This window comes from Oryctolagus cuniculus, chromosome 5 (assembly GCF_964237555.1).
Source record: "Oryctolagus cuniculus chromosome 5, mOryCun1.1, whole genome shotgun sequence".
Taxonomy (NCBI): Eukaryota; Metazoa; Chordata; class Mammalia; order Lagomorpha; family Leporidae; genus Oryctolagus; species Oryctolagus cuniculus.
The window spans coordinates 130,730,070-130,758,022 of NC_091436.1; the positions used below are offsets into that span (position 1 = coordinate 130,730,070).

Genomic DNA, 27,953 nt, shown 5'->3' on the forward strand with positions numbered 1-27,953 from the left:
GGAGTGGTGGCCAAACTGAGCCCAGTGCATGCCAGCATTCAGGAAATGAAAGGCTCCCATGGGGAGGGCATGAGGGCTGGCTGGCAGAGGCAGAGGCATCACCAGACTGCAGCAAGAGCAGCTGCTGCCACAGGAACTTCCCTTCTCAGGGTAGCTACTGGCCACCCTGCATGGAAAGTGAGTTCCTGGAGAGCTAGGGAGAGCAGTGGGGCTGGGGAGAAGAGGAGAGAGGGCAGGGCGCAACAAGCAGATGGTAGAACCCAGGACACCTGCTTTGTACTGGGTAAAGCTGCTCTCACCTCACCAAAAAAACAAACCGCACTCCCCCTACTCTTCTACCCAAGGATTGCTCTTAACCAGCCAAAGTCACCACTAAGAAAGGAGACGAAGTCCTTGTGTTCTCTGCAACAGGAATAGGCTCCATGCTCTTGAGCTGGGTTGGTGGCGTAAGAAGTCAAATTATCCATACTTGTAGATGATATGATGCTGTACATGGAAAACCTAGACACTCTACCAAAAAGCTGTTAGAACTGAGAAATCCTCCTTACAATAGCCATACACACAAAAATCAAATACGAAAGAAGTGAAAGATCTCTACAACGAAAATTATCAAACATTGATAAAAGAAATCATCAAGGACATACACACATATACAAAAGAAACCAGAAAGATATCCCTTGCTCATGGTCTGGAAAAATCAGTATCATCAAAATGTCTATACTACCTAAACCAATCTACAGATTCAATGTAATCCCTATCAAAATACCAATGACATTCTTTCCAGAATTAGAAGAAACAACCCTAAAATTCATACGGAATCACAAATGACCCAGAATAGCCAAAGCAATCCGGAGCAGGAAAAACCAAGCTTGAGGCATCACAATACCTGACTTCAAAGCATACTACAAAGCTATAGTAATGAAACAGCTTGGTACTGGTATAAAAGCCAATACATAGATCAATGGAACAGAATAGAGAGCCCAGAAATTAATCTATGTATATAGCACCAACTGATTTTTGAAAGAAGTGCTCAGATCATACAATAGAGTAAGGATAATCTCTTCAACAAATGGTGCTGGCAAAACTGGACATACGTATATATGTATGTGTGTGTATATAAGTGTGTGTGTGTGTGTATGAATGAAATTAGATCCATATACACCATATACAAAAATCCATTCCTAAATTTAAGACCTAAATTTAAGATCTGAGACTATAAAGTTTCTGGAAGAAAACATAGGGGAAACAGTCCAAGACATTAGCATAGGAAACAACTCCTTGGACAAGAACCCCCAACCCCCAAAAGGCACAGGTAACAAAAGCAAAGCTAAACAAATAGGATTATATCAACCTCAAGGTTTTGCATAGCAAAGAAAACCATCCAACAGAATGAGAAAAATATTTGCAAGCTACCTATCCAATAAAGGGTTAACATCCTGAATATATCAGCAACTTATAAAACAACAACAACAAAAAAATCCAGTCAAAAAACCAGCAAAGGGCCTCAATAGACAGTTCTCAAAAGAAATACAAATGGCCAACAAATATATGAAAAAGTACTCAACATCTCTAGCCATCAGGGAAATGTAAATCAAAACCACAATGAAATATCATTCATCCCTGTCAGAGTGGCTAAAATCCAAAAGACAGGGAGTAACAAATGCTGGCGAGCATGTGGAAAAAGGGGAACACTGATGCACTGTTGGTGGGAATGTAAACTAGTGCAGCCACTGTGGAGATTTCTTAGAAAAACTAGAATTAGACTTGCCATATGACTCAGCAATCCTACTACTGGGTATACCCAAAAGACATGAACACGTTGTAACAAAGACAAACCTGCGCCACCATGTTTATAGCAGCACTGTTCACAATAGCCAAGATTTGGAACTGATCAAGCCATCCATCATTAGATGAATGAGTAAAGAAAACGTGATATATATACATAATGGAATATTATTCAGTTATAAAAAAAAGAATGAAATTCTACCATTTGCAGCATAATGGATGCAGCTGGAGGACGTGATGTTGAGTGAAATAAGCCGGACACAGAAAGACAAATACCACATGTTCTCCTTTATATGTTGGAGCTAAAATTTGAAAAATAAACAAAAAAGAAAGGTCTATGTGTATCAGTATTGCTGCAAATATAGTTTTATGAAACTTTGTTGGGGCCAGCGCTGTGGCGCAGCAGGTTAAAGCCCTGACCTGAAGTGCTGGCATCACATATGGACGCCAGTTCTAGTCCCGGCTGCTCCTCTGCTGATCCTACTCTCTGCTATGGCTTGGGAAAGCAGTAGAAGATGGCCCAAGTCCTTGGGCCCCTGCATCCATGTGGGAGACCCAGAAGAAGCTCCTGGCTCCTGCCTTTGGATTGGCGCAGCTCCAGCCGTTGCAGCCATCTGGGGAGTGAACTAGTGGATGGAAGACCTCTCTCTCTGTGTCTCTACCTCTCTCTGTAACTCTTTCAAATACATAAAATAAATCTTTTTTTTTAAAAGAAACTTTGTTTTATACGTTTGTCAAACTAATGGTTAAGAATGCTATACTGCCATAGTTTTAATGGTCTGTGATTCCTTTAAAATTTACTGTATATGGATGAAATGGTAATTTTCCCACCCAATTATTATTTATAGCTGTTGTCTATATTCCCACTAAACTAGGATCTTTTTGCTTTTTACTTTTTGAACTTCTTATTCAGTGAAGTATTAAGTCTTTTTACTGTAATCTGAATTTAAAATATGTCATCACAAAAACTAAAGACAGAAGGGGAGAGGAAAGGAGGGCGAGGGAGGAAGACAGTATCATTATGTTCTTAGAACTGTATCTACAAACCATATTGAATCTGTCAAAAACTAATTAAAAATTTAAAAAATAATAAAAAAAGAGAGATTGCACTGGGGAGCAGGTGGGGCAGGGATGTGTTTGGCTATTTTGCTACTAGGTTCTGCTTTCTATGGGGGAGGGACTCCAGCACAAGCCCCCCCGCCCCAGCTCTGAAGCTGCCGTTTCTGTGACAGGAACCAATTCCCTGTTCTTGTTCTTAGTCTCTGCCAAAGATGAAAGTATATATGCCGTGTATGTAGAAAGCACGAGATACCTGCATTCATTTGGAGGATTCAATCGATTAGCAAGTCAGATAGTTGGCTCTTATGTCCAACACTAGAGAGATCAAAGAGACCCAAGTCACAGTCCGTCTCATCCACAGCACTCTTTCCCTGGGGCGGCGGCATCCTGCGCTCACAGATCCTTGGGCTTCTGATCACAGCGTGGATGCTGATTCCATGGGCTTGGGTGGGGTGGGGCTGAGACTTACCTCAAATAAGCTCCCAAGTGATGCTGACACTGCTGGCCTGGGAGAGCAAGGCCCTAAAGAATTCTGGACTTTTCTATCAAGCCGGCTCTCCCCTAACCTAGGAAAAGACGACTCCAGCATTTTGACCCTTTGCTCCCTCTGATTCCAAGATCTTTAGGGACAGGACCCTGTCACTAACCTGCAAATCCTCAGTGCCTAATGGAGGGCCTGGCATTGAGTCAGAGAGCATACATGTACTTGGCTAGGAATTCAATGAGAATCATGCATCCTGGAAGCAACTGAGCACGTTAACAAAAATGCTCATACATAAACACTGCATAATAAGGACCCCCCTCCTTTAAAGGGATCTCTGACACTGTGTGCTCCCATCATGGCCCTGTGAGCCATTCAAACACTCCTAGCCCCATCTTGCAAATTGTGAACTAAAGCTTATGGTCTGACAGAGGAAGAAAACTTGTGCAATGTCCAACTCCCAGAGGCTGAGCTTATATCTCCAGCAACAAAATTTCTGGAGTCTGCTTGCTGCTGTTGTCTGTTTTGGTTTTAGTTTGATTGCTCCTTTGGTAGGTTTTTTTTTTTTTTTTTAAACTGTTTTACAGTCTGTTCATATTAGGAATAGCTCTCCATTTCTGGTTCCTTACTATTAATAGATTGTTACAAAATACACTAGGATGGAAATTTCAGGACACCAAGGAAAAGAAAAGAAGAGATTTAGGCACTGTCACAGTAAACATTTCTGAAAGCAATGAGAAAACAACAGAGGGGAACCAGGCCTGGGTCACCTGCTCTCACTGTGTAGTCACAGCACCGGGGACAGCCTTTTAGAAACGAGAAATCTCTTTCGCCTCTAACTGCACAGAGGGAGAAACAGGGGCCCTGAAGGAGAGACAGAACTGGACCAACCTCACCCAGCAGATTCCACAGCCAAGTACTGGGGTCCAGAATTTCTGGTTCTCAGTCAAACGCTCTTTTTGGCACACTGCTATTTGATTTTAGGAGATATTCATTTTTTTGGTCATACACACTCCAATGTTAGTTTCACAGCCCTAGTGGTGGAGATAATTCTTTCCTCTCTTCTAACTAAACACATGATGGTCTAAGTACAGGTATACCATGGTCCTGCTGCTCTTCTTCCGTTTAGCACTTGGCTAATGGCCACTAACAACACAGGTCGCTGCACTGCCCATATGGAAAATACCCCCAGTCATCTCTCCACGATAAGCATGGTGGAAGAGTTGAATCATGGCTACTGGGAACAGAATCATAAAATATATTATTTGTGAAGCAGGAATTAAATAACAGTGTTAAAGCAATATTTGTATTAGAGTGTGATAAGGTCTAGCAAAGCGAGCAATTCCCAGATAAGAATGCATGAAATCCGTTTCAGTTGACTTGAAAGCTGTAATTTACAATCCAAAGGCCACAGTGGAATAACCACCAAGAAAGCATTTCCCTGGATTTTACCTCTCTTGGGCTGGGAGATGGACGAATGCCACAGCCCTCTCTGCTGAGCACCATGGGACTGGGAGGGTGGCAGCCTGAGGGTGAACACACCCGGTATTTTCTGGGGTGAGCATTAAATTCTCCATTCTTAGGCAAGCAGGGAGTGATGAGGGCAAGTTTTGCACGTCCCTGAGACAAGCCAGTAGATTCCTTTTGTCCTTTACTCCAGCCACAGGGAAGGAAGAAATGTGGGAGGGCTTCAAGGAGCCTCTTCACCCTTCTGTGGAATCAGGGAATGAATCAGGTACTTAGGCACTGGTGCTGTGATGGATCAGGTTAAGCTGCCGCCTGCGATGCTGGACTCTCATATAGGCACCAGCTCGGGTCCTGGTAGCTCCACTTCTGATCCAGCTCCCTGCTAATGAGCCTGGGAAGCAGCGGAGGATGGCCCAAGTACTTGGCCCCCTATACCCACGCAGGAGACTCGGATGAAGCTCCCAGCTCCTAGCTTCAGCCTGGCTCCCAGACCTGGCCATTTGGGACCATTTGGGGAGTGAACTAGCAGATGGAAGATTTCTCTCTCCCTCTGTCTCTGCAACTCTAGCTTTCAAATAAATAAAATAAATTTCAAAAAAAATCACACAGCTTTAAAATAAAGAACAATTCAAATATAGAAAAAACAATAATAAAATTGTTAAAAAGCCTACAGGCAAGTTGCTTGGTAACCACAGAATTATTAAATTATCTAATTAGACTGTAAAAACAAACAACTTAAGAAAGATGGGGCACTGCTGTTACCTCCCCTCCTCCCAACTCCACCACCACTTTTACTATCAGGTAATAAATACAGTCAAAATAGAAATAAATCAGAGCCAAGCATTCCCAGATCCTACTGCACACCAAGCATACTTAATCTCTTTGAGTCCCCACTTCCTGGTTTTTAAGACGGTGATAATCCTACCTTGAAATGCGGTTGTTAGTATTACATGAGAAAGTGAACATAAAACTCTTGGCCAGCACAGGCACTGTCAAATCCCAACTCCTATCTTAATAATCAGCTTGTTCATCTGACAAATATTTATTGAGTGCAGACAATGCCCCAGATGCTGCTGTGGCAGTAGGAGAATCAGCAGTTACAAAAAGATCAGTTGCAACCTCGAGAGTTTTCTATTCTCATGGCCAATGGTTGGGGAGGGATGGAGGAGGGGGAATATGAGATACATAAAAAAAAAGCTATGAGGACACTTCAAAAAGTTCATAGAAAATGGATTAAAAGATACATTTGATCCAGTGATTAAGCCATCAGTTGGGATGCCCTGTATCCTATATGGGAACACCTGGGTTTGACACCCAACTCTGGCTTCTGACTTCAGCTTCCTGCTAAAGTCCACCATGGGAGGCAGAAGGTGATGGCTGCAAGTCGGTTCCTTGCCTGCCACCCATGTGGGAGTCCTGGATTGAGTTCCTGGCTCCTGCCTCTGCATGGTCCATCCCAGGACCATTGTAGGCACTTGGGAGAGTGAACCAGCCATGGCAGTTTTGGGTTTTTTTTAAGATTTTATTTATTTGACAGGTAGAGTTACAGACAGTGAGAGTGAGACAGAGAGAAAGGTCTTCCCTCTGTTGGTTCATCCCCCAAATGGCTGCAACAGCCAGAGCTGTGCCGATCTGAAGCCAGGAGCCAGGAGCCTCCTCCTGGTCTCCCATGTGGGCACAGGGGCGCAAGCACTTGGGCCTTCCTCCACTGCTTTCCCAAGCCATAGCAGAGAGCTGGACTGGAAGAGGAGCAACCGGGACTAGAACTGGCACCCAAGTGGGATGCCGGCACCGCAAGCGGAGGATTAACTTAGCATGCCAGGGCGCCCGCCCCAGAAATGGCCATTCTTTCTGTCTGTGTCTCTCTCTCCATTTTTTTCTCTCACACTGCTTCTCAAAAAAAAGAGTGTTAAGTTTATTATGAAACAAAAAAATTTGAAATACACAGGATCTGAGAAAATTTCATGGATATATATATTATGAACAAACTACACATAGATTTTAAAATGTTTTGCTCCAAAATACATAAACTTACCTTTTAATTCTATTTTATCATCCATGAAAACTTTTTTTTAAAAAAACAGATTTATTTATTTATTTGAAAGGCAGAATTACAGAGAGAGAAGAGGGAGAGAGAGAGAGATCTTCCATCTGCTTCTTCACTCCCCAAATAGCCCCACAAGTGAAGCCTGGGCCAGGCCAGCTTCATCTGGGTCTCCCATGTGGGTAGCAGGGGCCCAAGCACTCAGCTCATCCTCCACTGCTTTTCCCTGGCCATTGTCAGGGGTCTGGATAGAAGTAGAGCAGCCAGGACCGTAACCAGTATCCAGGTGGGATGCTAGCATTGCAGGCGGTAGCTGAAACTTCTATGCCACAATGCTGGCCCCCATACGCAAACTTTTTCAAGTATTCTTCTGAATTATACTGGGTGGAAGAAAGTGTCATGGAAGAAACCAGACACGAGGAGGACGAGCATGGCAGCCAACAGCACCGCCACTGCAGGCTCCTCCAGGAGGCCACGTCCCATCACAGCAACCTCTAAATGTGAAAACTGCATTCCACAGTTACCTGCACAGTGGAGTGTAAAAATGCCACCGTGTAGAGCATCGGCTTCCACATGGGTAAGTTACTGATGTCCAGAAGGTCTTGATTAATTCCAGCAAACGTTCTTTTCAACCCTGCACGTACCCCTTGGGGCGGCTCATTTGTGAATTTGAGAGATGTCTGCCAAAGAAAAAAAAAAAAAACAGTTGTTTGTTTCTATAAATTACTGCCAAGGATGAAATAGATATTATAATATGTCAATAACAATATGCTCATGGCACATAAAATGTGGGCTGGAATTCAGTGCTGCACAAACTAATTATATTGATCAGGGTTGAAACCCAGTAAATTAGTTCTCAGTCTTAGAACTGTTCCATGGAGATGTTTGCCAAACTCATATGACCTTGACAATTGCAGTCGAGATTTTGATGATTATGTTATAAAATTCTCCCATGCAGACTCTCCAGGACCAAAAAGCCCTGCTTGGGCCTCCTTATTTCAATAATGTCAGTTACGCTATCTTTACTTGTGTAACTCTCAATGAAAAGACATTTATCTCATAGGAACACACCTGTAGCAACGTAATTGGAAATCGATCATGGGGCTCAGTAGTTATCCACACTCGGAAAGTATCATCATTGGCTTCGGTGGTCGTTAGTGTCTCCAGTAGCTCTTCCATGAATTCCAGGCCGAGGTGACAATTTTGCAGCAATACCCAACCACCCTGTATCCAGAAAATGAGTTATATTTATTTCTTGTAACTCCCTCCGCCATGATTTTAATAAAGCAAAATGCATACATTTAAAAGACCCATTTGCTTGCAGCATGTGAATACCCTGTTTTCAGCACGTATGCCTAAAAATACTATAGGTCAATACAGTCATTTCTTCTGTTACTGGTACAAGCTGTTTCCTTAGAATCAAGAGTTCAGAATGACTAGTCTGCCACTGCTGGTTCAGAAAAGAACAGAAATCAAAATCTGAAGCAGACTTGTGTAAGTACAGTGTGTGCACCATCTAATGGTGGGAATGCTAACTTAAATTGATCTGCCTAAGGTGAATTAGGACTGACTCATCCCAGACCAAGAACTCTGGTTCATAGTGACGCACAGTTACAAAGAAAGAGATACATTATCTCATGAGAGCTGGAGATATTACACTCAGCGACATTTGCTGCCATAATACTCAGACTTCTTTGACATCACACTTGCCACACACTCCTGAAACCACAGGAGTTACTAAGCACAATCTAAATAAGTACTTCATAAAACTAAGTTTAATAATATGTCACAGAACCATCATTGCTCTGAAAACACAATTAACCAGAAAACACTTTATACCCTGATATAACTAATCAGATAAACATAACTAAATTATATTGAGTGCAATAAATACATGCTAAGGTTTATTTACTGTGTCATCCACTGGAGAGAACACACTACTCAGAGTGCCTTAAATAGCAAAGTGGCTGTGTTGGTCCACGTAACTAGGGTGTCCAGAGGAGGACAGGATTCAATATGAGTTTGTGTCATGTTGCCTGAGGCCTTGTCACTTTCTGGTTCCCCACTCTGTCTTAGAGTTCTGCACTGGCCTCCTCCCTATCCACTCTGCCCCATGCATGCACAGACCCTGCTTCTCATCCCCCTGTTGGGTCCATCCTAAGAAAGGCTTGTTGCAGAATTTCTTAAAAATTTGAAAAGCAGAGAAACACACACACACACAGAGAGAGAGAGAGAGAGAGAGAGAGAGAGAGAATGAATCTTCTGTTTGCTGGTTCACTCCCCAAACACCTGCAGTAACCAGAGCTGGGGCCAGGCTGACCTCCACCTGGGTCTCCCGTGTTGGTGACAAGAACCCAAGTGCTGGAGCCATCATCTTCTGCCTCCCAGGATGTGCATTAGTAGGAAGCTGGATCAGAAGCAGAGGCAGGACTTGATCTCAGGCACTCTGATATGGGCTGCAGATGTCCCAAGAAGGGGCTTAATGCCTGCCTCTGCACTCTGAATTCCACAATATCGACTTTATCCTAAACCTAGTGGCCCTCAAGGTGCTACTGTGGTTGCAGCTGTTCTTTATTTTTCTCCTGATAATGCTATTATTATTAATACTTCTCCCACCTTGAGAAACAGAACATGGAAACTATTAAAACTAGTATTCCAAAAAAGGTTAGAGTGGATGCAGTATTTAAAAGTTTATCGCTCATTAAAATTAAAGAAATTATTTAAGGGCCAAAGTGAAAGTGTCAAATCAATCAACAGAGTGAAACACTTGATCCAAGTAAAAATAATTATATATAATTGCTTTGATAGCTATAAATTAAATATAATATATTATTGAATTTAATTAAGTGATAAAGATTAAGGCTTAGGGCCTTTGAGACTTAATGACTAGCTTGAAAATTTGATGACCCAAGCAGAGTTTTAGCTCATTAACCCTCTCTAGTCATTAATTCCCAGGGAAAAGCTACGCCAAAGTTGCTATGGACATTGAGACAAAAAGCTTAAAAATAAACCAAGGTCTTATTTTATTTGTATTAATGGTGCAATTTCTTCTTACAGCTAGAATGGCTATACAGAGCATTTCTAGAAAATTAATGTCCTGTGTATTTACTAGGTGTGATGGGAAATATTTCTCAACCTTCCATTCAGCTTGCAATTTTCAATAAAAACCACTATCAATATTTAAACATAACGTCCTCAAATATTTCTAATTTGCCTGAAACTATGCATTAAAAAAAATGAAAACCTGCCTTTAACCAAAAATTGAAACTCAGCTGTCTCAATCTGTCACTACTGTCTATTAATACGGATCCTGAAATTTCAGAACTCTTAGAATTGCATCTTTAGGAACCAGAGGATGTATATAAATTATAAAAAATAAATAAATAAAAGTGAAAATAAAATAGAGCCTATACTATAGAAAATGGAACATGTTTTCTATGGAGATGTCAGAGGGAAACCTGTTAAAGTTGAAAATTCTCAAGTGCTATGATTGCAATGTTAAACGTCTCTCAAAGACCCATCTATTGGGGCTGGCACTGTGGCATGGCGGGTAAAGCCACTGCCTGCAGTGCCGCCATCCCACATGGGCGTGCTGATTCGAGTCCCAGCTGCTCCACTTCCAATCCAGCTTTCTACTATGGCCTGGGAAAGCAGGAGAAGATAGCTCAAATCCTTGGGCCCCTGCACCCATGTGGGAGACCCAGAAGAAGCTCCAGGCTCCTGGCTACAATCGGCACAACTCCAGCCATTGTGGCCATCTGGGGAGTGAACCAGCAGATGGAAGACTCTCTCTCTCTCTCTCTCTCTCTCTCTCTCTGCCTCTATATCTCTGTAATTCTGCCTTTCAAATAAATAAATAAATCTTTTTTATTTTTTAAAAAAAGGCCCATCTATTAAAGGCTTGGTCCCCTGGGTGGTGCTGTTGGGAGGTGGTAGAAGCTTTAGGAGGTAGGGCCAGGCAGGAGGCCTTTAGATCAGGGGGGCATGCCCTTGGAAGGCAATTCTCACAAGATTGCTATAAAAGCCTGCATTTGGGCCTAAACTCTCTCTCCCTCTGTCTGTCTGCTTCCTGGGGTCCACTATGGATCCTTTATCCATTGGCAGATCACCTACCCAATAGGGCCATTACCAAAGATTGCAACATGCTGTTTGGACTCTGAACCTCCAAAATTGTGAGCCAAATAAATCTTTCCTTTTTATTAGTTAGTTGCCTCAGGCATTTTGTTGTAGTAATGAAAAAGCTCACTAACACATCGAAACTTGACGACAAGCACACACAGGGAAAATAAGGAATGAGGATCTCAGGAGGAGCGTTTTCATTGCCCACCCCTGTGGGTGTTCCTAGGTAGACCTGATGGACAGAAGCATAATGACAAAAATGCTGCAATAGGAGTAGTGGTCCCTTGTCACCTACCTGCTGCATGGACATCTGAATCAGCTTTCGGGCATGTACTTCTTGTCCTTGCCCCATCGAGATAGTTCTACATTCTGTAACAGAAGAAGCGGTGTATAATGACAAAATATAACTTTCATAACAGGGTTGGGATGAAAAATTAATTTCTAAATGGTCACAGTTTCCCTTCATCTGTTGCTGCTAAGAAGGAGTTTTCACTGTTCAAATAGGCCTGGCCTTGATCAGAGAAATGCTTGGCTCAGGGAACTGGAGGTACCACCTGGAGAGGTAGGACGGTAGAGAGAGCGGGCAAAAGGCACAAGTTCGGGCTTTTAGAGAGCTTGGTGTTCTTTGAGCGTAACAAGGAGCAGAACTGGTAGCTGGAAACACAGTTACAATGCTTTCATTGGTACAATGGTATTCCAGAAAGTTCATGGGAAATGAAATTAAAGGATGTTTGTTTCATTGCAAAAAATGGAAATCCATGTATAGTTTTTTTCAAAACAACTTAGTTTTTTACATAAACTAAGACTCCTCATATGCATGGATTTCAAAATATTTTACACCAAAAATAAACTGATTTTTTAAATTCTATTTTTCCACGAGCTTTTTGAAGTCCCCCATATTTGGAAGAAAAGAAGATTTGGGCTCTGCTGTTCGTTTTGTTTGGGAGTCCCCTTTGATGGTGAATTTAGCAGATGACTTGGGAAAGACTTAATTTTCTGTTCGTTCCTATTAGACATCAGGCTGGCACTGTTTTCTGTCTGTGTTTTGGTTCTGTTTGTGTGTTTGTCCATTTTTATGAAATGGAACTGGAGGTAGCTCCATGTTCCATCAAGGGCTACATTCAGGCTACCTGTCCAAGAGCCTGTTCCCTTCAGCTGTTACTGAGAATTAAGATCACCACCTTGGAATTGAATGTGAAGAAAAAGTCACAGTTCAGAGGAACAGATGTCCCAGACAAAGAACAGCATTTGTGCTCTGCTATGTGAATTCACTAAACTGAACCATTATGAGCATCATGCTTAGAAAACTGTGATTGGAAGTTAACTTTTTTTGACAGTGTTAGAGTTAGACAGTAAGAGAGAGAGAGAGAAAGGTCTTCCTTCTGTTGGTTCACCCTCCAAATGGCTGCCATGGCCGGAGCTACGCCGATCTGAAGCCAGGAGCCAGGTGTTTCTTCCCGGTCTCCCACACAAGTGCAGGAGCCCAAGCACTTGGGCCATCCTCCACTGCCTTCCCAGGCCACTGCAGAGAGCTGAACTGGAAGAGGAGCCACTGGGACTAGAACCCGGTGCCCATATGGGATGCCGGCGCCGCGGGCGGGGGATTAACCAAGTGAGCCACGGCACCGGCCCCAGGAAGTTAACTTTTAAGCAAGGTCTTGTGGCCCTGGGTTTTTCTCGAGTTTCAGAGGCACTATCTCTGTCAGCAGAGACATTGTGAGCCAGTGTATGACTTTGGGAATTGCTGGTAGAGGCTACAAGGGACTAGAGGGAAGTAGGTCAGGAACCAGGGAAGATGCCAGACGCACCATGTAAATGGCACCATGCAGCCAACAGCCAGATTTAAGAATGGGTCTGCAAGGTGCAACTTCAGGGATTAATCATGGACTCAGGGTCACAGGGAAAAACTGCCGTGGGCGCCTGGCTGAGGATGAGGAATTGCAACAGAGGGTTCCTGAGCCAAGCTGCATTTTCCCACCATAGCCCCTGTGAAGCTCACTCTACACTGAGAAGAATTCCACTCACCCTATAAAAGGGGAAGGAAGGAAGGTGGGACCTGAACGGGAGCAGTTTCTGGGCCATATAAAGAGATACTGAGCCCCTCCAATCTTGCAAGAATCATAAATGTTCCATAGGCCAATGGGGGAAGGTTTGATAGACTTGAGAAGTATTAACACATGAGCAAGAGCCAAGTCTTGCTCTCTTCTTCTAACTCTTAGGAAACACACCTTCGAAACTGAGGGATTACCTTTTGTGTTCAGGCTGCTATGAGCCTGAGTTGTTATGCTGATGGAGGAAATGGGGTTTAAAAGCACCCCTTTAGAACATACCGAGAATCTCACCACATCTCCACATCTCCATTTTTATTCCCCCTGAGCCAAGTTACTGCCAGCTCTTGCCTGGATTCTGGCAACAGCTTCCTAACTGGTGACACTCTCACTCTTGTCCCTTAGCAGCTCTTCTTCCTACGGCAGCCACAGGGAGTGTGTCGCACGTCGATTCAGAGTACGTCCATCCTCTGCTCAGCGCCATCCAATGGCTTCCCATTGCATTCCAAGTAAAATGCCAAATCCAGTCTGAAGTTAGTGCTGACAGCCTGCATGGCCCTACACAATCAGTCCCTACTGTGGCCCCACTCTATACTCATATACACACACGTGTGAGGGTACGTGTATACATACACACCCTGTTTCTGACTCACTCAAAGATTGACTTTCCTTCTGCCACACTGGCCTTCTCCTCATCGCTGTGCCCTCTGCATGAAATGCTTTTCCTTGAGGGTGTCATGGACTCACTCCCTTCATATTTCTGGTCTTTCTCACCTTGTCACAGGGCCTTCCCGTACCAACCTCACCGAAACAGCACAGCTGCCCCAACACTCTGCCCTTCACCACCTTACTTCTTCCTACCGAGTTCTGTGTTTTTCTTCTTAGCATAGCATATGATCACTTTTAAAATTAATTATTTTCCATTTTAGCACCAAACTAGAATGTCAGTTCCACTAGAGAAGGGACTTAGAAAACAGTGACTTAGGGGCTCAGTAAATTTCCCTTAAACCTTTTAAATTGAGAGAGAATTCACATACTTACAATTTGTCCTTTTAATGTGTATAATTGTTCTAAATGTATTCATAGTTTTAAATGTATTCATGTGTTTTAAATGCACAACCATGGCTACTGTCTAATTCTGCATCACTTCAATCAACCCAAAAAGAAACCCCATCCCCTTTATCAACGCTTCACTTCATTTTTTTCCTTCAATATTTGTTATTTCTTTCCTTCTGTTTTCTCTGGGCTTCCTTTGCTGTTTTTTCCCAGGTTTTTTTTTTTAAGATTTATTTATTTATTTACTTAAAAGGCAGAGTTACAGAGAGGCAGAGGGTGAAAGAGAAAGAGAGGTCTTCCATATGCTATTTCACTCCCCAAATGGTCACTGACAACTAGAACTGGGCTGAAAGAGAGAGAGAGAAGTCTTCCATCTGCTGGTTCACTCCCCACATGGCTGCAACGGCTGGAGCTGCGTTGATCCGAAGCCAGGAGCCAGGAGCCAGGAACTTCCTCCAGGTGTCCCATGTGGGTGCAGGAACCCAAGACCTTGGGCCATCTTCTACTGCTTTCCCAGGCCATAGCAGAGAGCAGGATCAGAAGAGGAGCAGCCAGGACTAGAACCAGTGCCCATATGGGATGTCAGCACTGCAGGCGGTGGCTTTACCCGCTATGCCACAGCGCCAGCCTCTAGTGAGGCTTTTGATTGCTTTTCCATTCATTTCCAAAATTAGGCTTCTGTCTCTTCCACATTTCCTTCCTCCCTATCTTCCTAACTTTTTTTCTAATTAAGTAATGTGCTTTCATAGTAAAAGGTTTGGAAAACACAGGAAAGCATAAAGGAAATAAAAATCACTAATATTCCTCCCTAGAAATCTTCATTGTAATCACTTTAATGTGCACAATCCACAGTCCCTTATGCTCATTTCAAAATTCAAAAAGTTGGGGGCCTGTGCTGTGGTGTAGTGGGTAAAGCTGCCATCTGCAGTGCCAGCATCCCATATGGATGCTGCTTCAATTCCCAGCTACTCCAGTTCCAATCCAGCTCTCTGCCATGGCCTAGGAAAGCAGTGGAAGATGGCCCAAGTCCTTGGGCCCCTGCATCCATGTGGGAGACCTGGAAGAAGCTCCTGGTTCCTGGCTTTGGATCAGCTCAGCTCTGGCCATTGTGGCCATCTGGGGTGTGAACCATCGGATGGAAGACTTCTCTCTCTCTGGCTCTACCTCTCTCTGTAATTCTGCCTTTCGAATAAAATGAATCTTCAAAATTCAAAAAGTTCTGAAAACTGGGGGTGGTGTTGTGGTGCAGCAGTTTAACCAGCACTTGAAATGCTTTCATCCATGTTGGAGTGCCAGTTTGAGTCCGGGCTGCTCCACTTCCCATCCAGCTTCCTGCTAATGCACTCAGGAACACAGCAGATGATGGTCCAAGTACTTGGGCCCCTGCCACCCATGAGAGAGACCTGGATGGAGTGCCTGAGCTCCTGGTTTTCAGTTTGACCCAGCTCCAGCAGTTGTGGCCATTTGCGGAGTGAACTAGCAGACAGAAGATCTCTCTCTCTCTCTCTCTGTCTCCCCTTCTGTCTCTCCCTGTTTCCCCCTTTCTGTCTCCATCACCTTGCCTTTCAAATAAATAAATAAAAGTTAAAAGTTCTGAAAACAAAGTTTTACCACAAAATCATCTTGATGGCAAAAGCTTGTCCAAATAGGTGTGAGGCTACTTGTAGTATTTATTCCTACTTTTCATAATATTTACACTGTTATCTGCAGTGTATCACATACTATTTGGAATATTGCCTTCCTAAAAACTGGAAAATTCTGATTTCTATAATAGATTTGGCTCCAAGCATAGGCCTTGCAGACCTATTATCCATATTAAAGATTACATAGATTCATATTGCTATTTTATATCTCTATGTTTTAGCAGTATGTTGTGAATATTTTACTGTCATTAAATATTACTGGAAATCACTTCTTAACAGCAGCATAATGCTCCATCATGCTGATGCATCCTGACTCATTCTCCCACTATCCTTTTTTTTTTTTTTAAAGAATTATTTTATTTATTTGAAAGACTGAATTACAGAGAGAGATAGAACAAGAGAGAGGGGGGTCTTCCATTCCGTTGGTTCACTCCCCAAATGACCACAATGGCCAGAGCTGAACTGATCCAAAGCCAGGAGCCAGGAGCTTCTTCCAGGTCTCCCACATGGGAGCAGGGGCCCAAGTGCTTGGGCCATCTTCCACTGCTTTCCCAGGGCATAGCAGAAAGCTAGATCAGAAGAGGAGCAGCCGGGACACGAATCGGCACCCATATGGAATGCCGGCGCTTCAGGCTGGGGCTTTAACCCGCTGTATTACAGTGCTGGTCCCCCCTACTATTCTTTTATAAACTTAAGATAATTCCGATTTTTCAGCATTAACAATAGGATTGCATTAAACATCCTTTTACACAAACCTTCACCTACACCTCTCACTATTTGTCTGAGGAGGAATTTGCACACATGGAATAGTTTGGACAAAGCATACAAATTTTAGAGATTGATAACATATGTTAAAAAGTGCTGCAGTGTCTCCCCTGGAATGGGACGCTGTAGTTCCCAGCTCACGAGCCACTCTCTGCTTGTGTTTGTTTTATCTATGTTGTTTTTGACATGTGGATGTTCTAAAGCGTCATCCAGTCACATTATCTGTATTGCCCCTCTGTTTTTAGACTGTTTGATTTAAAAAAATCAGCCAATCAACAGTCCATAAATAATTTAATATATTTTTTCTTCTTTATAGCTTAATTTTTTAATAGAAAGGGAACAGATTTTATGCATTCCATAGGTACAGTTCCAAGAAGACAACCATACTCCCCTCACTGCCCTGTATAGCTTAATTAAAGCACTTAATACTGCAACCAACCAAGAATTTACTCCTGAGCTTAGTGTGAGGTAAACTCTTAGCTTTTCTTTCAAGTCAACCTGCATCTCAGGGCTGTTGGCTAATCCATGTTTCCTTCACTGACTTGAAATGTGAATCTTAGATACTAAGCTATTAATCCTACAGCCTAATTTGAGGACTTTCATTTTTGCTCCATTGATCTGTTTTGAGCAGTTACATGCTGATTAAATGATCACCATTTCATAGACATTTTTTAAAAAATGGTATTGCTGGTTCCTTTCTTGGCTATTCTTGTCCATTTATAATTCTAGATGATCTAAGATCCTTCTACTTTCCAATTAGGAAAAAAAATGCCATTTGAGTTTCCACTGGACTTGCATTCAATTTATAGAATAATTTAGAAAATATTGACATCTTTACAATACTGAATCTTTATCATGAGAATGTGGTTTAACTCTCCATTTATTCTACCTTTTATATCTCTAAGAAATTTTTAGAGTTTTCTTCAAGTAGGTAATTTCAAAATTATTTCTCAGTTTTATTTTTATTGCTATAGTGAATAGGGTGTTTACATTTTATTTTATAAGAAAGCACCACTGATCTTTTTTATACATATATTTTGCATCCAGTCACCTTACTGAACCATCCTATTAAGTCTAATAGTTCTGTGGATTCATTTGTGTTTTTTGGTTAGACAATTATATTGTCTGAGAGCCATGATGATTTTTGTACCTCCTTTCCAGTAGTTATATTTATGATTCTTGCAATACGTTGGCTGTATCTTGCTCAGCAATGCTAGATAATAGTGGCAATAGCAGACACTTTCATCTTATTCCAGACTTTAATGGCTGTGTCTCTAGTTGTTCACCAATAAGGATGATGTTGATGCTCGAATTTAACACTCATAAAATACTCTTCTGTTGCTACTTTTAAAAATCAAATGTAAATGTTGAACTTTTATGAAATGCTTTTTAAGTATCAACCAAGATAATAGTGTTATAGCTTAAGGAAAATAATTTCCAGTTATTGTTGAGGGGAAATTTCTTAGTAAGTCATTGTCCTTATAGTCTCCCATGCACACATTATCATTTGAATGCTAATTTTCTATCTCCCCACCAAATCCTTCTTGCTTGTGTTTTAGTTAAGATCCTTATGTTTATATTGATAAGTAGGATCAATCTGTGAATTACTTTCTTTATGCAGTTACTCTCTTGTTCATTTTGTGATTTCAGGATAATCAATGCTAATGAAGAGGAAAATGGATCCTCTTTTCCCATGTTCTGGAACAAAACAGATTATACAATAGCTCATGAAAGTTCTACAGGACCCATCAAAATCATCTAAGCCCAAAGCCTTTGCTAAGGGCATAATTTTAAAACTCCTAGTTTTTCTCACATGGATTACTGGTCTATTCAGGGCTTTCTACCTTTTGTGAGACAACTTTATGAATTTGTATTTTCTGGAAAAGTTGATAATTTTCATGAGATTTTCTGATGCACTGACACTCTAATCATTTAAAATGTTTCATCTGTACATGTTGGTACACCCATTTTTCTCCTCTCTTCTTTTGTATATTTGTGGTTCTGTATTTATGTGTTCTCTTTCACTGGTCCTTGGATTCTGTTTTCTTTTCTTTTCTAAAGGTTTTTTTTATGTATTTGAAAGGCAGAGATAGAGAGAGAGAAAGAGGGACAGGGAGGGAGGGAGGGAGAGAAGGAGATATATATAATATATATTATATAATATATAACAAATATTTATAATAAATACATTAATATTAATAATAAATTATCATATTAATTGTGTATAATTATATAATATTAATTTATATTAATTATATATAATATATAAATAAATATTAATATAACAAATATATAATAATATGTAATAATATCATATGATAATAAAATATATATTATATATATATATATATATATATATATATATAATCCATCCACTCTCCAAATGGCTGCAACAGCCAGGGCTGTGCCAGACTGAAGCCTGGAGCTTCATTCAGGTCTCCCACTTGGGTACAGGGGCCCAAGCACTTGGGCCATCTTCTGGAGCTTTCCCAGCTGCATTAGCAGGGAGCTGGATGGGAAGTGGAGCAGCACTGGTGCCCATATGGGATACCAGTGTCAACAGACAGAGGCTTAACTCTCTATGCCACAATGCTGGCCATTGGATTCTGTTTTCTTTTCTTTTCTTTTCTTCTTCTTCTTCTTCTTTTTTTTTTTTTTTTTTTTTTTTTTTTTTTTTTTTTTTGACAGGCAGAGTTAGACAGTGAGAGAGAGAGACAGAGAGAAAGGTCTTCCTTCCATTGGTTATATCTTACCTTTTATATTTGTTTAATGTTAATTTAATATAATTTCTCCCAAAAAAGACTCTGGATTTCCTTATTTGTGCTCTTAACCACAGTCCTAGACAATGGTGTTATTCGAGCTAATATGTGAAACACTAAGTCTAGTGGAACACCCTCTTCTCTTTTTTTTAACTTTTATTTAATGAATATAAATTTCCAAAGTACAGCTTATGGATTACATTGGCTTTCCCCCCCATAACTTCCCTCCCACCCACAACCCTCCCCTTTCCCACTCCCTCTCCCCTTCCCTTCACATCAAGATTCATTTTCAATTCTCTTTATATACAGAAGATCAGTTGAGTATATATTAAGTAAAGATTTCAACAGTTTGCACCCACATAGAAACACAAAGTGAAATATACTGTTTGAGTACTAGTTATGGCATTAAATCACAATGTACAGCACATTAAGGACAGAGATCCTACATGAGGAGTAAGTGCATAGTGACTCCTGTTGTTGACTTTACAAATTGACACTCCTGTTTATGGCATCAGTAATCTCCCTAGGCTCTAGTCATGAGTTTCCAAGGCTATCTTATTTAGACAAGGTCATAGTCAAAGTGGAAATTCTCTCCTCCCTTCAGAGAATGGTACCTCCTTCTTTGATGACCTGTTCTTTCCACTGGGATCTCACTCACAGAGATCTTTCATTTAGGTTTTGTTTTTGTTTTTGTTTTTTGCCAGAGTGTCTTGGCTTTCCATGCCTGAAATACTCTCATGGGCTTTTCAGCCAGATCCGAATGCCTTTAGGGCTGATTCTGAGACCATAGTGCTGTTTAGGACATCTGCCATTCTATGAGTCTGCTATGTATCCCACTTCCCATGTTGGATCGTTCTCTCCCTTTTTTGTTCTATCAGTTAGTATTCTCAGACGCTAGTCTTGATTATGTGATCTCTTTGATTCTTAGTCCTATCATTATGATCAATTGTGAACGGAAATTAATCACTTGGATTAGTGAGATGGCATTGGTACATGCCACCTTGATGGAATTGAATTGGAATCCCCTGGTATGTTTCTAACTCTACCGTTTGGGGCAAGTCAGCTTGAGCATGTCCCAAATTGTACATCCCTTCCCTCTATTATTCCCATTCTTATATTTAACAGGGATCACTTTTCAGTTAAGTTTCAACACTTAAGAATAACTGTGTATTAATTACAGAATTAAACCAATAGTATTAAGTAGAACAGACAAAAAAAAATACTAAGAGGGATAACGTATTAAGTTGTTCATCAACAGTCAGGGCAAGGGCTGATCAAGTCACCGTTTCTCATAGTGTCCATTTCACTTCAACAGGTTTCCTTTTTGGTGCTCAGTCAGTTGTCACCAATCAGGGAGAACATATGATATTTGTCCCTTTGGGACTGGCTTATTTCACTCAGCATGATGTGTTCCAGCTTCCTCCATTTTGTTGCAAATGACTGGATTTCATTGTTTTTTTACTGCTGTATAGTATCTATAGAGTACATATCCCATAATTTGTTTATCCAGTCTACTGTTGATGGGCATTTAGGTTGATTCCAGGTCTTAGCTATTGTGAATTGAGCTGCAAAAAACATTAAGGTGCAGACCGCTTTTTTGTTTGCCAATTTAATTTCCTTTGGGTAAATTCCAAGGAGTGGGATGGCTGGGTTGAATGGTAGGGCTATATTCAGGTTTCTGAGGAATCTCCAGACTGACTTTCATAGTGGCTTAACCAGTTTGCATTCCCACCAACAGTGGATTAGTGTCCCTTTTTCCCCACATCCTCTCCAGCGTCTGTTGTTGGTAGATTTCTGCATGTGAGCCATTCTAACCGGGGTGAGGTGAAACCTCATTGTGGATTTGATTTGCATTTCCCTGATTGCTAGTGATCTTGAACATTTTTTCATGTGTCTGTTGGCCATTTGGATTTCCTCTTTTGAAAAATATCTATTGAGGTCCTTGGCCCATCTCTTAAGTGGGTTGTTTGTTTTGTTGTTGTGGAGTTTCTTGATCTCTTTGTAGATTCTGGTTATTAACCCTTTATCTGTTGCATAGTTTGCAAATATTTTTTCCCATTCTGTCGGTTGTCTCTTCACTCTCCTGACTGTTTCTTTTGCAGTACAGAAACTTCTCAATTTGATGCAATCCCAATAGTTGATTTTGGCTTTGACTGCCTGTGCCTCCCAGGTCTTTTTCAGGAAGTCTTTGCCGGTGCCAATATCTTGAAGGGTTTCTCCAATGTTCTCTAATAATTTGATGGTGTCAGGTCACAGATTTAGGTCTTTAATCCATGTTGAGTGGATTTTTGTGTAAGGTGTAAGGTAGGGGTCTTGCTTCATGCTTCGGCACGTGGAAATCCAGTTTTCCCAGCACCATTTATTGAATAGACTGTCCTTGCTCCAGGAATTGGTTTTAGATCCTTGATCAAATATAAGTTGGCTGTAGATGTTTGGGTTGATTTCTGGTGTTGCTATTCTGTTCCATTGGTCTATCCATCTGTTTCTGTACCAGTACCATGCTGTTTTGATAACAACTGCCTTGTAGTATGTCCTGAAACCTGGTATTGTGATGCCTCTGGCTTTGTTTTTGTTGTACAAAATTGCTTTAGCTATTCAAGGTCTCCTGCATCTCCATATGAATTTCAGCATCATTTTTTCTAGATCTGAGAAGAATATCTTTGGTATCTTGATTGGCATCGCATTGAATCTATAAACTGCTTTTGGGAGAATGGACATTTTGATGATGTTGATTCTTCCAATCCATGAGCATGGAAGATTTTTCCATTTTTTGGTATCCTCTTCTACTTTTTTCTTTAAGATTTTGTAATTCTCATCATAGAGATCTTTAACATCCTTGGTTAAGTTTATTCCAAGGTATTTGATTGTTTTTGTAGCTATTGTGAATGGGATTGATCTTAGCAGTTCTTTCTCAGCCGTGGCATTGTCTGTGTATACAAAGGCTGTTGATTTTTGTGCATTGATTTTATATCCTGCCACTTTTCCAAACTCTTCTATGAGTTCCAATAGTCTCTTAGTAGAGTTCTTTGGATCCCCTAAATAAAGGATCATATCATCGGCAAAGAGTTTAACTTCTTCCTTCCTAATTTGTATCCCTTTAATTTCTTTTTCTTGCTTAATGGCTCTGGCTAAAACTTCCAGAACTATGTTAAATAGCAGTGGTGAGAGTGGGCATCCCTGTCTGGTACCAGATCTCAGTGGAAATGCTTCCAACTTTTCCCCATTCAATAGGATGCTGGCCATGGTTTTTCATAAATTGCTTTGATTATATTGAGGAATGTTCCTTCTATACCCAATTTGCTTAGATTTTTTCATCATGAAAGAGTGTTGAATTTTATTGAATGCTTTCTCTGCATCTATTGAGATAATCATATGGTTTTTCTTCTGCAGTTTGTTAATGTGGTGTATCACATTGATTGATTTGCGAATATTGAACCATTCCTGCATACCAGGGATAAATCCCACTTGGTCTGGGTGGACGATTTTTCTGATGTGTTGTTGTATTCTATTGGTGAGAATTTTATTGAGGATTTTTGCGTCTATGTTCATCAGGGATATTGGTCTGTAATTTTCTTTCAATGCTGCATCTTTTTCTGGCTTAGGGATTAAGGTGATGCTGGCTTCATAGAAAGAATTTGGGAGGATTCCATCTTTTTCGATTGTTCTGAATAGTTTGAGAAGAAATGGAATTAGCTTTTCTTTAAATGTCTGGTAGAATTCAGCAGTGAATCCATCTGGTCCTGGGCTTTTCTTTGTTGGGAGGGCCTTTATTACTGTTTCGATTTCTGCCTCAGTTATGGGTTTTCTATTTAGGTTTTCTATGTCTTCATGGCTCAATTTAGGTAGATTGCATGTGTCCAGGAATCTATCCATTTCTGATAGATTTTCCTGTTTGCTGGCATACAACTCTTTGTAGTAATTTCTGATGATTCTTTTAATTTTTGTGGTGTCTGTTGTTACATTTCCTTTTTCATCTCTGATTTTATTGATTTGGGTCTCTTCTTTTTTTAGTTAGTTGGGCCAATGGGGTGTCAATTTTGTTTATTTTTTCAAAAAACCAGCTCTTCGCTTGGCTGATTTTTTGTAATTTTTTTTTTATTCAATCCTGTTGATTTCTTCTCTGATTTTAATTATTTATCTTCTCCTACTAGATTTGGGTCTGATTTGCTGCAGTTTTTCTAGGTCCTTGAGATGTGCTGAAAGTTCATTTATTTGTTGCCTTTCCAATTTCTTGATGTAGGCACCTATTGCTATAAATTTGCCTCTCAATACTGCTTTTGCCGTATCCCATAAGTTTTGATATGTTGTGTTGTTATCCTCATTTACTTCCAGAAAGTTTTTGATTTCTCTTTTGATTTCTTCTATGACCCAGTGTTCATTCAGGAGCATGTTGTTCAGTCTCCATGTGGTTGCATACTGTCTAGGGTTTCCTGAGTTGCTAATTTCCACCTTCATTCCTCTGTGGTCTGAGAAGCTGCATGGTATGATTCTAATTCTTTTCAATTTGCTGAGACTTGCTTTATGGCCTAGTATGTGGTCAATCCTAGAGAAGGTTCCATGCACTGCTGAGAAGAATGTAAAGTCTTTAGAAGTAGGATTGAAAATTCTGTAGATATCTGTCAGATCCATTTGGGCAATAGTGTCGATTAAATCTGCAGTTTCCTTGTTGATCTTCTGTCTGGATAATCTGTCTATTTCTGAGAGCGGAGTATTGAAGTCCCCCAGTACTATTGTATTGGAATCTAAGTCTCCCTTTAAGTCCCTTAACATATCTTTTAAATAAACCGGTGCCCTGTAATTAGGTGCATATGCATTTATAGTAGTTACATCTTCCTGTTGAATTGAACCCTTAATCATTATATAGTGCCCCTCTTTGTCCCTCTTAACAGCTTTTGGGAACACCTTTTCTTCTAGTTACCTATCCCCTTCTAAGAAATACTTCCCACCTCCACTCCCTATATGCCTCTTGCCATGAGCCTGCTTCACAGCAACAGTCCACTGATTGGCACAGAAGGGAGCACGTCAACAAAGTTAAGCCAATGAGCTTCTTCCCCAGGAAAGGGAAAGTGAGGAGAGTTTTCCTGAAAGTATTGAACATGCTGAGGATGTAAGTCACCAAGGCCTTGAGTTCTGCCACGTGCAGAAGAATGGTTTGTGGCAAGACAGAAGCGAAGGCACAGATGTGGAGAGAGAAGTGGGACATAGGAGCAGCTGGGTGAAGACCTGGAGAGGAGTATATCTGTGAGAGCTGCGCAAACTCTAAGACTATGAGAGGCACCACTTGTGGGCCAACTCGGATGGCTAGTGTGCTGCAGTAAATCCTGGAGTGAAACAGCCTACATTAAGCATGGCTGAGGAGACTTAACCATGAGTAACTGCCAGTAAAACCTGGGCACACTCTGCCCTGGGTATCATCGTTCAGAGAGAGAAAGCAACCATTTGAACCCAGATCCCATGTGGGACATGCAAAGGTGTGGTGACAAGGACCAGAGCAGAGGCAAGAGGAGAAAAGAGGAAATGAACACAGACCGTGTGACCATAAGCTGGATTGTCAGCACGAAGGGACACGTGGTTGGTACCTGGACATGACCAAATCGACTTTGTAGCATGTGCACATTAACATGATGATAAATTCAATCCAAGTTTTATTTCATAGGTAGGTTTAGTGATTCATAATCAATCACTTTTTAAAGACCTGAATGAATCAACCCTACAGATACTGATACAGAAATCTGAATCTAGAAGACCTCAAATGGAACTGCCAAACAACATTGCGATGGCAGGGTAGGAGGACAGGACACACTCCTTGCCATCCATGTTAGAGGATGGCTCAGCCCTATCCAGATGCACTCTGCACCCCGTCCTTCAGTCCTGATGACTCACTCACTGCTTGCCCTAACTTACATGTTTCTAACTCCCTGCTCTGCTTCCTTCCCCTGAGTAACTTTCCCTCTATCTCTCAGCCTCCCATCTGGTAAATTGTTATCTATTTTTAAAGATCCTAACCCAAAATATCAGTGGTGTGATGCTTTCTTCTACACCCCAGGCAATCTGAGTGACTCTGAATCCTGCAGTCAGCCACTTCTAGGAAACTCTATTGCAGCAATTGGCACGTTGTCTCCAATTACATGTTTACATCTCTGTATTCTCTGCGCTCCAGGAACCCACCACACTGCTTGTAGTTCATGGTTATTGAGTAAAAGCATGAATGGATGAATCTCTTACTCCTCTGCATCACAGTAACGATTATTCAATAGTGCTTCAATTTGTGACAGAGTAAGTTTTGCTGTAATTTTATAAAGACACAGCAATAGCACGCCTTTGCTCCTGTGTTCATGTTAGGCTGCTATCCATGCAGATGGCCGTCTGTTTACAACTTAAAGAAACAAACAGAATCAGTTTATGGTGGACTAGAGTGTCTCTCTCTGCACAAAGACACCTGTATTGCCACCTCACTCTAGCAGGTAAGTAAGGGATGACAGAGGAAGAAGTTTAATACTTTTTTCTCACTCAACGTTACAGGTGTAGTTCTAAGAACCAGTTACAAAATTATGAAAGGCAAAATTTGAAACAAGAATATAGAGGCTTTGCTAAATTTCACTGATCACTAGTCATACCTAGCTTCAGTTTCTTGGCCAAGGCATCTATCTGAATGGTGGGATCCGATCCCATGGACAGGAAACAAATCAGAGGTGTTCGTGTGTCGCTTTCTTCCCAAGTTTTCTCCAGATTCAAGATAACTGGCTCTGTGTACTTCTCTTCCAAGGAATCTGCAATATACTTTCTTGCTTGAAAAACAGTACGATCTGGGCACCAAGACCTAAAAATGAATGCAATTTAGAGGAAATAAATTCAGCATGTTCATTTTATTATTCTAATTCTGAGCATGTAAAGAATTCATTTTTAATTGGCAAAAGGACAACAAGCTGACTGTCGCTGATATAGGTCTGTCTAAGAGAGACAGTAAGGTTCTCCATCCCTGAAGGAGCACAATTTTAATCATGTGGCTTTGGTGCCAGGCACTGGCAAGGAGTAAGGCAGGGCCAGTAACAAGCCACAGTCCTTGCCCATTGTGGCACATGACAGTGGCCCACCTGCTGCATGGTTTGACGCTCTGCAGTTTTCGGGGGGAGAATCAGTGTGTCAAAGATGCCTCAAGCAAGTTGATCAGCAAGCACTTCTATCATGCCTTTCACATACTGCACATCACAGTAGTACATACATAGGCACATTAAATAAATGTCATTTGACATTTGATATTTTAGACCAGACAAGCACTGTAGATTTTTCTTTGCTAAGAGATTATACCATTCATTTAACATGCAGTCAAGTTTTAAATGAGAGATTTTTAAAAAATGGATGCATTTGTTCTAATAAAAACAAGCAAACTTCACATACTCTGTAGACTGTGAGGTCACCATTGCTGCCATTCTGAGCACTCTTGAGAGTGACAATGTCCAGGAAAAAACTTTTTCTAAGAAGTGCAAGCTTAGCTGTATAACCTTAGAAGAGAAAAAACTGTTCCAAAATAAGCCGGCGCCGCGGCTCACTAGGCTAATCCTCTGCCTTGCGGCGCCAGCACACCAGGTTCTAGTCCCAGTCGGGGCGCCGGATTCTGTCCCGGTTGCCCCTCTTCCAGGCCAGCTCTCTGCTGTGGCCAGGGAGTGCAGTGAAGGATGGCCCAAGTTCTTGGGCCCTGCATCTCCATGGGAGACCAGGAGAAGTACCTGGCTCCTGCCATCCGATCAGCGTGGTGCGCCGGCCGCGCTGGCCATTGGAGGGTGAACCAACGGCAAAAGGAAGACCTTTCTCTCTGTCTCTCTCTCTCACTGTCCACTCTGCCTGTCAAAAAAATTTAAAAAATAAATAAAATAAAAATTTAAAAAAAACTGTTCCAAAATAACCCATCTTCTTGTTATTCTTTTTGTGGTTTAATCTTCCCCCAACTTTACCCCTCCCACCTTACCTACCAATCACACACACACACGCACACATTTTCCAATACAGAGGCCTCTTTGAGCCTTTGATAAAATGCGGAAAGCGAGAAGAGAGAGGAATATTCCTCTTTAATATCAATTTCAAACTTTGGCTTTCATTTTAATAGCCTAAAATACCATTTCTACATTCCAATAGTGCAACATCTTTGGCTTTCTTTCTCAAATGAAAATGAGCATATAAATTAGTTGCCTTGTAACTTTTGTGAGGCCTATTTATTAAAAGAAGTAAATTCAACAATAAATGATTCACTCAACAGTAAGTGATGAACAAAGTGAATAATAAAGGCCCATTCCTTTTGTATTTTGTTAAATGCACTATCATTCATATATTATCCGAATACATCACTCTCTGCCACCCTCACCCTCTTCTTTTGCCTGTCCAGGAACTGAAGAATTGCCACCCACAAGCCACAGTTTGGAAGCACATACAGTTCACCAGGGTGAGGTCTGTAATTTAATGCCACAACGGGGCCGGCGCCGCAGCTCACTAGGCTAATCCTTCGCCTAGCGGTGCCGGCACCCGGGTTCTAGTCCCGGTTGGGGCGCCGGATTCTGTCCCGGTTGCTCCTCTTCCAGGCCAGCTCTCTGCTGTGGCCAGGGAGTGCAGTGGAGGATGGCTCAGGTGCTTGGGCCCTGCACCCCATGGGAGACCAGGAAAAGCACCTGGCTCCTGGCTCCTGCCATCGGATCAGCGCGGTGCGCCAGCCGCAGCGCGCCGGCCGCGGCAGCC

General features: G+C 41.5%; 1 protein-coding gene across 5 annotated transcripts in view; it reads right to left on the reverse strand.

Annotated features, from left to right (window-relative positions):
• DNAH8 (dynein axonemal heavy chain 8) overlaps positions 1–27,953 on the reverse strand; it is a 358,350-nt gene that overhangs the window by 67,037 nt on the left and 263,360 nt on the right. For all 5 annotated transcript variants that reach the window (XM_070074115.1, XM_070074114.1, XM_051854776.2 and 2 more), the window contains 4 exons: positions 25,844–26,046; positions 11,251–11,324; positions 7,908–8,060; positions 7,361–7,516 (listed from right to left, as the gene is read on the reverse strand). In XM_070074115.1, coding sequence (XP_069930216.1) covers positions 7,361–7,516; positions 7,908–8,060; positions 11,251–11,324; positions 25,844–26,046 — 586 coding nt within the window. The remainder of the gene's footprint in view (positions 1–7,360; positions 7,517–7,907; positions 8,061–11,250; positions 11,325–25,843; positions 26,047–27,953) is intronic.